Source organism: Passer domesticus, chromosome 6 (genome assembly GCF_036417665.1).
Source record: "Passer domesticus isolate bPasDom1 chromosome 6, bPasDom1.hap1, whole genome shotgun sequence".
NCBI classification, from domain to species: domain Eukaryota; kingdom Metazoa; phylum Chordata; class Aves; order Passeriformes; family Passeridae; genus Passer; species Passer domesticus.
In genome coordinates, this window is record NC_087479.1 from 34,274,687 (window position 1) to 34,287,780 (window position 13,094).

The 13,094-nt window shown below is 41.1% G+C and overlaps 1 protein-coding gene across 6 annotated transcripts in view; it reads left to right on the plus strand.

Annotated features, from left to right (window-relative positions):
• The window catches only part of SMOC1 (SPARC related modular calcium binding 1), a 163,623-nt gene that overhangs the window by 68,916 nt on the left and 81,613 nt on the right, over nt 1-13,094 (plus strand). For all 6 annotated transcript variants that reach the window (XM_064424381.1, XM_064424378.1, XM_064424377.1 and 3 more), the window contains 2 exons: nt 2,651-2,822; nt 11,464-11,576. In XM_064424381.1, coding sequence (XP_064280451.1) covers nt 2,651-2,822; nt 11,464-11,576 — 285 coding nt within the window. The remainder of the gene's footprint in view (nt 1-2,650; nt 2,823-11,463; nt 11,577-13,094) is intronic.

Here is a 13,094-nt window from a genome sequence, read left to right on the forward strand (position 1 = left end):
GGCACCTGAGGAAAGCGCTTCCACAGCCTTAGGTTTAACTTGTTTGTCAGCCCTGAGAACGACTTGCTGTTCTTTAGAATGAAGAAGGGGGTTTCTTCATGTACAAGTGCCCTCTATAGTAAGTATTTTGGTACAGGCTGAAGAAGGCTTGAGTTTTCATGATACAAGATGACTTTCAATAAATTGGTAATAATGTTTGATGCTGAGAACCAGTATTCCAAATCTTCTTGTTGAACCTCTGGCTAACTCACACCTGTGGAACTCAGTTTCTGACAAGGAATTGGCAAAAAGTTTTCAAGTCTCCAATTGTGATAAATAGGAGATCTGTGTATTCCTTCTAAACCAGAATGGTTCTTGTGTTGAACTGAAGACTTAATTGCTGCATATGCACCATACCGTCCTATCAGGCAGCTCTGCTTTGAAAGTCTGTTTATACATACAAAAACCTGAAAAGCCTTATGAGTCTTTCAGTGTCTGACATCACAAGGTGGGAGGAGGCTTCAGCGTCTTCAGTCTGTTGCTCTTTGCTGAATGTTTACAGTCACTACCAATATTTGCATTTTGGGAGCAACAGAAAGACATTACTGTAGCCAGAGCAATTCCAAGTTAAGTTGTGATAGTCCAACCACTGAAAAGAAAAAAATCTGGTCCAGCTTTACAGTATTTTTATAGTCTAGTCCAGGTCTCTATAAACAATTTAAAATTGCCTTCAGGTTTAAATTTTCCAATTTCCCATTTGGAGCAGGTGTTGCCAGGTTATAGAATGTGTTGCAGAAAAGGAACAAAAACATTTCAAAAACACTGTGCTGTAACAAATATGTCAGGTCTGTGACAGATGAGATTTTAAAAAATGTTTGCCCCACCAAAAGTAAAATGCATGCAAACCTTGCTTACTTTTCCAGCTGACATGTTTAAATAGGGGGTTTAGTAATGTATTGGTCTTCAAAAGATTCAGCAGTACAGCATGAAAATATGAAACTTCTCAATTGTTTTTCATTTAACTGGGGAGAAAAGATTTTTTTTTTTTTGTAATGAAAAAACCTACCAGCAACTAAATTTCAGAGATGCATGTTCTCGGAGTGGTAAAAACTAACCCAAACTAGGCTTCAGGCAATGTTTTTTCAACAGTTTTAACCTCAAAGCATAGAGTAGACAGCTTTGTAGGAAACTGTAACACCAAGGTGATTATGGCAGTGACTCACACTTCCCTGTAAGGCATCCAGCTATCAACACACTTGGAGAGCTGTGGCTTTGTGCATGCAGGCAGGGTGTCAGTCAGTGCCCATTTGCCAGCCAGCTCTGAACTGCTGAGCTCAGAACTGCTTTGACAGTGGGCTGGGATATCTGTGTGTTAAGAGAACAGCTCTGGTGCCCCCAGGCTTGCAAGAGGCTGTAGAAATGGGAGGTAGGGATGGGGAAGTGCAAGGCAGGTTTGACTTGCCTTTTCTTTGCTTAATCCTCATGGAACTTGTTTGAAGAGTCCTCTGAAATCTTCCTGTGAGCAGGTGATTGGGTTTGGGCAATAGTTAAAGGTCTGACAGACCACTAAGTGGGGTAGTATGGAAAGAGAAAAAGGCTGCTACTATCATGACTTGCCAAAAATTTCTGTAAGCAAGTAGTTATGGAAAGATGACCATCAGTTTGGATCATCAGGAAAACATTATGAATGTGGGAAAAAGACCTGGGTGTCCCTATAGGCAGTTCAGAGTAGAGTTGAGGGTACAGCATTAAACTCCTCCCAGATGTTGGGATTTGCAAGGAACAAGCAGACAAAAGATGGGGACTCATGTGTGTTGTGGGTTTCCCCATCACCAAAAATAAGGCAGAATGCCAAGGAAGACAGTAGGGATCATGATATGGAGAGAAGTGGTCTGGGTGAGAAATAGGAAGGTTGGGATTTTTCAAACTGTGCAAGACTGGCAAGTGATGCTGCATTTGTACAAAATGCATCATAATGGAATGCTCAGGAAGAAGAGGTATGCAGAAATATGATATAAATTCAAACTTCTGAAAGGAAATAGATTTTCACATAGGTGCAATTTGATTGTGGGATGCATGGAGTGCAGTTGCCAGCTGTGCTGGGTGTCATCAGGGGGGAACAAAAGGTGACTTAGGGAGTGTGCAGGTATGCTCTAGCAGGTGGTATTCAGAGATGATATAAACAATGCTTTCAAAGGCATCACTGGTGATATAAAACTGGTCTCATGCATGGTTCAACTACTAAGGCTGATCTTGATAGTTTATTTGTATTCCTCTGTCTTTGGTGATAAATTTTTTATATCTCTGACTAAAATTGTCTAGTACCAGATACTGTTTGTGGCACAGCACTGGGCAAGCTAGGCTGTTGTGACTCAGTATTGCCCTTCCCGTGTGGGTTGTGTTTGGCTTTGCACATCTTACTTTTTTAGAGGTGAGGCAGAGTGAGTAATGTTTCCATTTTATTAAAAAGAATGGAATAGACCGTTAATATTTTTTAAAGATGTACGTGTTTCATTTAAAGTTCCCTTCAGGCAAAGTCAGCTTTTTTAGGCAGTTTAAAATGCATTATAGTCGTATTGCTATTGTCATAAAAAGATACACCATGCTCAGTTTTGGGAAACCAAACAAAACCACTGTCTTTTTTTCTCCCTCCTTTTTTCACTTCCTTCAGTTTTTAATAAGCGACCGTGACAGAGACCCGCAGTGTAACCTGCACTGCTCCAGGTCCCAGTCCAAAGCGCTGTGTGCCTCTGACGGCAGAACCTACGAGTCCATGTGCGACTACCAGAGAGCCAAGTGCCGCGAGCCGAGCCTGAGCGTCGCTCATCGTGGCCGCTGCAAAGGTAGGTGCATTCCAAATGCCTCTGAGAGGAGAAACGGGGGGCCTGCCTCGTAAGAAACTGAATTCTTAGAACTCTGAGTTTAGTGCTGTGCTCTGAGAGTAATCTGATTTGGAATTGTGCATTCCTGCAAGCCTGGTCTTGGGAGTCTCGGTTTAGGCAGTAGAGTATGAGCTGACTGAATTATCAATGGAGAAAGGCAAAGGAGCCACGGACATCACTGGAAAAGGGCTGAAATATATTTCTGCAGACAAAAACAGCTGGCCCCATGGAAGTACAAAACTAAATCCTGAAAGACTTCTTCCTTGCTTCCTGTGCTGATGAGGAATCAAGACACCTTTGACTGGCGGGAATTTGGAGTGGGGAAGAATATGATGCACACTAGATGTCTAGTCCCTTTTCAGACATACACAGCCTTTCTGTTCTGAGCTAATTAAGAAGGCAGTGCATGCAAGGCTTTACATGTTGGGTTTTTTTTCTGTTTGCTGTTACACATCTACTTAGAAGTGCAGTATTACAGTATTGTCCCTCAGTTCAGCTCCTTGGCACAGTCTAAATATGAAGTTGAAACTTTTTTAAGGGGTTATTGGTGTCTTGTCACACAAATGATTTGCGTTTATAATGAAGTGAAAAATAAAGTAGAGTTCATTTTCTGAGAGCACAGTTAGCTCAGAGGGCAGATGGCACAGGTGTTTTTGGCAGTGGATTAATGTGACAGGAGACTCATTAAAATCCATGTGACAGAATAAAAAGAACTCATTTAAGCCTGGAATTTGTTTATAAAGGCCTTTTTTTACTATTGTAAAAACATATCTTTGTTAGAATTACTTTATATAAAGTCGAAATCTCCTTTCAGTGTATTGACAGACTTTATAGTCTAGGTGAATTATAAGCCTGACTTCAAATATTGGTCTCTTTTAAGCAGTTTCTCATTGGAAAAAACTTACTAGTATGATTTTTTTGTTAGTTTGTTTTTCGCCACTGCTGAGTTGGTTTATGGCAGCTTCTCCACAGATTGAGGCCTTTGAATCAGGCTTCTTTATAAATACAGAAAATCTAGAACCTTTCTTCACACAGCTTAAGAAGCACTTGGGTTGTTATTGCAAGTGATGCATTTTTGAGTATCACAATAAGAAGCAGCATGGTGACAGTCCTGTTTTTGCTTTCATTCCTTGAGCAGGAATGAAAGATAGATAAGCAGCTCCATAGCAGATATTCGCATGTAAACTGGCACTGTTCAGTTGCTTAAACCATGAAATCTGAAATGCAGTACATCCATATACCAAACTGTCTGTGGAAGTAGACAAAATTTGCTTCCCAAACTACAGGACCTACTGCATATTTTGATTCCAGAGTCCCAGAGAAGTAACGAGACTTTTTTTTTTGTCTTGGGCACAGGTAAAGTATACATTATTTCTGCCCTCTGATGCAACTGTAATGTTTAGTTGATGATAACTTACATTCTCCTTTCCTTTCTCCTCTTACCCTGTGGTACTATGCAGTACCTAACAGCCTGGGAGTGTTTGTAAACTGCAAGTCTTGCTTTTAACCCACTGACACTCCTGCCAATCTCTGTGAAGTAGGAATATTCTTTCAACTATCACATGCAAATTTAACCTGGTAATTTCCATGTATGCAGTTCTTTAAAGGTATTTTGTTTTTCTAGCTGCATTAGGAACATGATCTCTAGTGCATGATGATCACAGTTATTGGCAAATCCGGGCAGTTGTGATACAGCTGTGCTGAACTACAGGCTGTTGGCTGGGTCTGTATTGTGTACTTGCAAAAAGGAAGGCATTTCCAACAGTGTTTGAGCATCCTGTACTGTAGCAGGACGTTGGGTATACCCTGAACAGCCTTCACTCCTCCTGCACGACAGATGCTCTACAGGAGAGCTCCCATGGAACTGTAAGGGATCCCATGAGCCATCGAGCTCAGTCACATACAGGTGTGATAGATACTGCACCCAAGAGCTTATCCTTATGGAATGAAAAGTTTTAACTTGTGCTTCACTCTCTGAAGGGGGAAAAACAGCAGGCAACTAAAATAAGTAGAAGAGAAAGTATACTGTGGACAGCAAGGCATAGCTGGTTCTGCAGCCCAGATTATCATAGGCTTCCAGTGTATATGCTGATGGCTTGAACTGTGCATGTGCCAAGGAAAACAGAATGGTTTCCATAGTGAGAACAGAACCTTTTTGATTCAAGTTAATGCTCTGTTCTCTCTCAAGAATCTAAGGACCTTTAAAGATGAAATCTTGCCAGCCCTTTGGGAGCTATAACCCTTATTCAGCTCTCGTTTGTTGCTAGCTTCCTCATGTGCTTTTCAATGAAATTCCTTCAGTGCTAAATTATCTGAACTCCCTCCAAACTCTCATGCATCACAAAGGGTTAAAAGTCAGAAGTAGCTTAAAATTATCAAATTATGGCATCCCTGACAAATGGAGCCTCACTGATGAGATTCTAGAGAATAGTTCCAGATGCTATAGCCGTGTCTAAAATACACAGCCAAGCAATGCTACCTGGATCTTTTCTCAGGATCATAATATCTGATGTTAAATAAGAGTTATACCTCAAAACTTTGCAGGAGTGGGGGAAGGACAAATACTTGTTAATCTTGACAGCTTGCCAAGAGTCATTTAAGCAGTGATTGTTTTACTGGTATGTATCTGTGGCTTGGAATACATTAAAATTCTGTGTTAACTGGTTGATTTCTAGGAGCTTCTTTGGCTTATTTAATTACTGTGTGGGAGTGTTCTAAAAATTTTCTTTATATTTATTAATTGGATTAATAAGTCTGCTGGTACAGAGTTTGTTCTTATCACAGTCACTGTGTAGAGTGAACCTATCTGTAAGTTACTGGTGGAGATTGTAAGAGGACCTTCAGCGTTTCTTCTGGGACACAGTAAATGAACACAGCTTTTGGCTAATGTGCTAGAAAGACAGGTCTTCTGACTGATGGGTTATTTGAAGATAATCTTCTCTACCTACTATTTTCATTGGACAGGAGATGGTATTTTGAAACCACTTTGTCTGCTCACTAGATCCATGTGTTTTGTCTTCAAATTTACTTTATTCTCCCTTGGTTGTGAGTAAGAATGTCCTTCCTTGGCAGCAGTTAATAAAATCTAAAATGTCTCTTTCAATCACTTTGCAAATTTAGGCATGTTCTGAATAAATTAGGGAACTCTGGAGTAGGAATGCAATGTGGATATCAAAAAAGGAACAAAGTGCATTGATGTGAAAGGAAGACAAGAAGGTGACCAGGAGTAGTCAGTGTGGATGGGGAAGTCATGCTTAACCAACCAGATTGCCCTCTATGGTGGGTCAACTGGCTGGATAGATGAGGGAAGGGTAGTGGGTGTTGTTCACCTGGGCTTCAGGAAGGCTTTTCACACCCTCTCCCATGATATCCTCACAGGAAAGCTCAGGGAGTGCATGACGTGTGGACAGTGAAGTGGTTTGAGAGCTGTGTGAACACCATATCTCAGGGGACAGCTGTGGTTGGATGCCTGTCACTAGTGGTGTACCTCAAGGTTCAATATTGAGTCCATTATTGTTTAATTTGTTCATCAGTGACTTGGATGAAGGGACAGATGCCTCTGAAGCAAGTTTGTTGATGATTCGAAGCTGGGAGGGCTGTGGAACTCTTCAGAGAGATCTGAGGGCTGGAGGGATGAAGAGAGTGGAAATTTACTGAAATTCAAGAGAGTATGGGGTCCTGTGCCTGGGAAGGAATGACTTCCTGCACCAGTACATGCTGGGTGCACACCTGCTGGAAAGCAGCTCTGTGGAGAAGGACCTGGGGGTCCTGGTGGACAACAAGATGTCCATGAACCAGAAGTGCTCTTGTAGCCAAGAAGGCAAATGGGATCCCGGTGTGCATCAGAGCACTGCCAGCAGGTCAAAGGAAGCGATTCTGCCCCTCTGCTCAGCCCTGGTGGGGCCACATCAAGAGTGCTGTGTCCAGTTTTGGGCTCCTCAGTAGCAGAGAGACATGGAGATTCCGGAGAGTCCAGCAGAGGATGACAAAGATAATGAGGGGCTGAAGCACCTCACTTGTGAGGAAACACTGAGGGGTCTGGGCCTATTTATCCTGGAGAAGATATGACTGAGAGGGGACCTCATCAGTGCATATAAGTGTCTTGAAAGGAACATGTCACAGGATGGATCCAGGTGTGCCAAGCAATAGGGCAAGAGTCAGTGAGCAGAAACTGGAACACAGGTAGTTCCAGCTGAACATGAGGAAGAACATTTTTGCTGTGAAGGTAACTGAACACTGGAACAGCTGCCCAAAGAGGCTGTACAGTTTCTTCCCCTGGAGATATCTGTAGCTGTCTCTACTCAGTCCTGAGTAGCGTGCTCCAAGGGACCCTGTGTTAGCAGGAAGTTTGGACAAGATGACCTCCAGTGGTCCCTACCAACCTGAACCATTCTCTGTGGGTGAGCAGGTTTGAGATTCCAGGTGTAGGACTTGACCCAAATTAAGTGAAAAACAGTGAGGGGAGTGACTAATGATTGATATCCTGTACAATAGACAGGCATGTTTTTGTAATTTGCTGAGATGCATTTTTGCCTGTTTTATGCAAATACACAGATAATTGAGTAGATGGTTGTGAACCTGCTGACTTTAGTGTAGCTGAACTGCTTCATGTCTGGTGGAGACCTGGCCTGTATGAGACCGTTACCTAATGGAACTGAAAATAGATAAAAAGCTGCTTGAATCAATTTTTGCTATTTGAACTTGGGATATGAACATAGGAGAATTAAAATTACGTAGCTTTAATAGATTTTAGTGGTTACATTGTATTGATTTGCTGATAGTGTTATGTGAATCCTGGAGATATTTTTACGTTGTGTTCTTCGGAGAGCTTGGGTCTTCATACCATGATGGTGTATGGTGTCAATACTGCCTCTGCCTGCTGAAGAGAGGATGCTGGAATTCTTGGAGCCTATTCAGGAGTGCAGTGTGTATATTATGAGGGACACGGTGGTCTCGTTTGAATAAACTATTCATGGATAAGATCAGCCATGGTAACTAGCCAATGTCATTGCAAAATCCAAATTATGTGCACCTGCATTGTGCTGATTAGGCCAGGGATGTCAAAAATATCACTTGTAATTAACAATCTCCTGGTTGCCAGCTGCCAGCTTGAGAATTAATTTTCTTTAAAAGGCAGCTTTCTGAGCTGCAATGAATCTGTCCCAAGTTTGAAGACATTTAAAGTAAAATTCAGCAAGTCTGCCTTCAAAAGCAGTTAAGCTGTTTTGGTTTTTCGCCTAATGTAATGGAGGGAAAAGTGTCCAATTTAGTCTGCTTGAACCATGAAACTGGAATGCATTAATGCCATTCTGGTTTATAAACATGGTGTTTGATATTCCAGATAACATTTCTAAAAACAGACAAGAAAGTGCTGAAACACTTGGGTAAGCAGTCAAAATGCAGAATAAGGTATATGAACCTACAATCATAAGATCATGCTTTAGTAAAATTTGTAATGCATCTTATTTGGGGTGAGCTATTTGACAGTTACTTTTTAAACACTTGGCACTTATGTAATACTTTACATTTTCTAATTAACAAAGCAAAAATAGCAAGGTGAAGTCATCCCACTGAAATCACATGTTGATGCAAACATTATAAAAATACCAGCCTGTGGAGTGAGGAAGAGAAGGATTGACAGTCCTTTTAAAAACAAACTGGTAAATGTTGATCTTAAAGGCACTGTTTTTACTGGAACTGATCTGTGGAAGACTGACAAAAAAGATAGCAATATGCATGCACCTCTCCACCCAGCGTGGTATAAAGGTGTTCCAAATCAAGGCTGTAAAAGGACTGGCATGCCCTTTGGAAATTGGTGAGGGAGGATGGGAGAAGTAATCAGCCCTGAGTGTTCATGAACAGGAGAAAAACTCTGTCTTCTCTGTTCTTCAGCAGCAATTTGGGAAGAGTCACCACTTGAGCCAACAATTGAAGTGCAGAAGATGCTGCAACAGCGAAGAGCTCTTCAATGCTGTGATGTAGTGGTGCTGTGCTCTGAAGTGTGCTCTGCTGGGTGGGAGTAGAGTTCAATCTATAAGGGCCAGTTAAAATTGCCAGGCTACACGTCGTGTAGCCTTAGCAGTAATGTGTTTATATTATCTTCTGAAAGTAAGGGCTTGGTCTTGTGCATGTTTCTTTGTTCATTACACAAATTGGACCAAGAAATGGGTTAGTTTCCCTTCTGCCTGGACTTCTAATGTATTTGTACTGCAAGGGATGTCACAAAATGCTTGTTTCCACCAGCTCAGTGCTGATGCATCCAGTTTCAATCATGTAGTTGTGACTGTGCCAGCACTAAAGCAGATGCTGTGTGGAAGTGCTTTATGCTTCTGTTTTATGTTCAGGAGAGGAACCAGAAATGCCTGTCTGCAGTCTTGTATCCTCATATATAGAGACTAGAAAACACTTTCAGACTTGTGGTTTGATTGTCATATAAGAAATTCACACCTGGTTTTTTTCTTGCAAGTGCACATCTCCATAATCTATTCTGATTTCTTTTTTTTTTTTTTTTTGCTATGTAGTTGTTTCCTATGAAGCAGAAGTTGAAAGTGTTTTCAGTCAGGCAGATATGAAACAAAGTGCAGGCACACCATCTGGTTTCGTAGTAATGTCCTCTGTCATGCCAAGCAAGATTAGATTCTTAGATTCTTAAGCTTGAGCAGGAGATCTGCAGGTGATAGGTGTTCCAGTTAAAAGCATTGCAAGTTCTTCCTTTTCAGCTGAAAGAGTGAGCACATGTTTGGAAGGATCAGTTGGCAGGACTATCCTCCACTGGAGATGTGCAAACAAGGTCTGATCGTCTGGTCACATTGGCAAGCAGGCAAAAAGGAAATTCCATGTCAAAGCTGATGGATAACTAGAAAAAAAAATACAGTGTAAATTTTATTCAAGTCTTTTTTATTCTGTAACAATTTCACTCTTTATGGGTGCATAATGGGCCCACCTGAGATCAAAGTTCCATGTGCTTTGGTATTGTACAAACACCCAACAAACAAATTAGTCTAAAGATAGGTGACATAGGATCAGAAGGGACATAAGGTCACACAGGGGTGCGGTGACCAACTTATAGTCACTCAGTGATCATTGGCAGAATTGATCCAGGTGCTGTTGCTTTCTAATGCAGGGCCTAAGCAGTTGGCATCTTTGCTGTATACTATTGCTATGAATCATTCTTTTTCCAGAGAGAACAGTTTAATTTTCATAATTTCAGAAGCCTTGTGAAATCTTTCTTGGGAAGTAATGTGATATGTTTAAAATGAAACTGTGTTGACAAAAACTTAATCTCTCAAGTCATCAGATGTATAAATAAAGTACTCGGCCTGAAAGCTGTGGTCTGTCTTTATCAAAACTATTTACAGCATTGTCATTGATTTCTGTGTCTAGAGATGCCTGGATGGAAGTTACTTTTATTGCTACACAATATGAACTCAGTTGCTGTAAGAATCCAGACTGACTTTCTAATTTAGTGCTGGTATTAGTGATTCTGTTGTCAAAGTTCATGTGATTGATGAAACAGAATGTGGTCTTCAGGGATCCAGTGGAATTTTTTGTTAACCAATATGATTTCCATGCCTGGTACAATGAGGATTGAAACTTGTTCACCCTGCATTGTGCTGCTAAAAGATTTTGAAGTTTCTGCACTGAAAATCTTCAGTCAGTGGATTCATGGGAGAAGAATGAAGGTGCCAGTTCTGGTGTCAGAGTGCCATGGAAACAGATGTTCACTGTTTTCCTTCTCTTTCTAGACTGAACAGCAGTATTGTTAGACCTGATGTTTTAAAATATAAACACTGAGTCAAACTGGATCTCTGCAGGGCACAACTTCCCTCTTTTTACTCATCAGTCATTAGAGTTAGACTTACCTGGGTATACTCTGTAACTGTGAGCTTGACCTAGAAGGGGTTAAGGTCATGCTACACTTTGCCATCATCTGAAGTAAGAACTGAGATCTTAACCCCTTCAAACTCTGCTTGCAGAGCAATTTTTTTTCTTGTCTCCAAAGTGAGTAACTGATATGAGAAAGTTGTAATGCACACCTGGCTGTAAGCACTGGGACTGGAGGTAAAAGCTGAGTTTCAGGAAAGCACAGGAAATAGTGTATCTGCCTCATCTGAACCACACAGAGGGGGAAGTTCATATGGATGACTGGATATTTTAGCATCTTCCTGGGAGAGTTACTCAGAGAAGAGGGGGTCATCACTTTTCCAAGTTGGTCACTGCTTGGCCTGAATTATTTGGTGATACTCAGCCGTCCAGTTTCAGGCTGTTAATGGCCTTTCATTGTGTGGGCATTGTGCTCCAATGCTGGTTGAAAGAAGCTTCCAGGATCCTTAGATGACCATAAAAACAATTGACTAGGAAATTAGGCAGCTCTTAATTAACTGGCTTGTAATTTCATTGTCTGGGTTCATATTTGTCTTTAGGATCATGAGTGTTAGCTCCATACCTACCTTGTGAATGCGCAGGTAATGGTCTTTTATGCTTTATATTTATTTCTTTTGGGGGTTTTTCCCTCGCAGCTTCATGGGTCATCTGGTAGCTTTTGGAGGGGCAATGTAAGTGAGTTTTGCTTTGTAAGTGAGTTTTGTTTTTCTCTTTGTAGATGCTGGCCAAAGCAAGTGTCGATTAGAGAGAGCTCAAGCACTGGAACAGGCAAAGAAGCCTCAGGAAGCAGTCTTCATCCCAGAATGCAATGAGGATGGATCGTTCATGCAGGTAAAATTTCTATTTGCTTCATTCAGCCAGGCTTCAGGTGTCTGTGGGAGATTCAGTGTTAAGGCATGAGCCAAGTGATGATAGCAGAATGGCTGCAAAATCTGACCCAGTTACTTGGGTAAAAATTTGAAAGCTGGGAACTTCGTTAACCAAATGGAAGGTTTGATTCAGCCACAATACCTTAAAAGACATACACATATGCAATAGCATGCAGCTCCAGTGTAATACAGAAAAAAATGGCATTGATTTTCAGCATTGCATAGAAAGAAAAACAGTTGTAGGGAAGGTCAATTTTTCCATGAAGAGGGGCTGTAAAGAGAGCTGTGGCTTACACACTCAGAGTAGGGTGGATGCAGCTGATTCTGCTATTACCTCTCCTTCATCTATCCCAGGAAAAAAAGCAGTCTGTTCAGCCTGTTCCTTCTGCTGGTTACTTCTTGTACTATATGTCCTGTAGTGATTTGGAGGACTGGCAGAGAGGAGATGAGACTGCTTTGTTTGGGTTTTGATTCCTCACTGTTCCAGTTGCTGAAGTTTGCCAGAGCAGGGTAGAAATGAAGAGCAATACCTGGTTCTGTTACCACTAGCATATTGAGCAGTGTCCTAGTGCTGACTGAACTGGCTGTTAAAAATGGCTCATGCACAGTTTCTTGACACAGTTTCATGCTGTCTGCTTAGTTTTGCATGCATATAAAAAGCCAAAAACCTGCAACCCTGTGACTTCTACTTTGTGGGTTTAGATAAATCACAGAATGTTTTTTGCCTAACCTTCCATACATTTTGTACTGCTCTAGATACCTTCTTTCTTGCAGAAATTTTAGGATACATTGGTTGTTTGCAAGGTCTTCTGAAGGTAAAAGAAAGTCCAAAACAAAATCAATATTGTCTTAAAAAAAGATGAGAACAGCAGAGAACTTTGGATTTGGTTCAAACATTTTGTGATGCCTGGGGGGATAGGAGAGGAAAGATTTTTTTTTGTGATAACCCACCAAAAATTTTATTTCCCTCCTCAGTCTTACCCCCTCCCATTATCTGGTATGTGGGAGTGTTTTTGTTTTGTTTTTGTTTTTTGATGGTGATGTAGAAAAAGTTGTATTAATCCTGCAAACTCTGCATGCTTCTTTAGAGCAGCATTCTGTTTCTGTACTGTGTGGACCATCATGGTAAGGTTGGGAAAAGAGAAGATGGCTGCAGTTTCTAGCAATTGAAGTGCACTTTCAATTGTTGAAATTTGATTTTGTGTTGAGCTTCTCAGATTCTGTTGGCACTGGAGGCTAATGTTTATAAAAGCTAGCACAGTGGGCCAACATGGAACAAAGTGTTCCATGTTAAACTTCATAGTTCAAGAAAAAAGGGGGGAGGAAAGCAGACTTTGAAATGTCTATTGCCTGTCCATCAACCTCTTGGAGAGGAAAGTAGGTGAAATTTTTATCCTTATAAGAGATAAGGCTGGACTGATAGTATAGTTGATAAAACTTTGTTTCAGACAGGTTTATTTTGAAGGTTGGTACCAGCGTT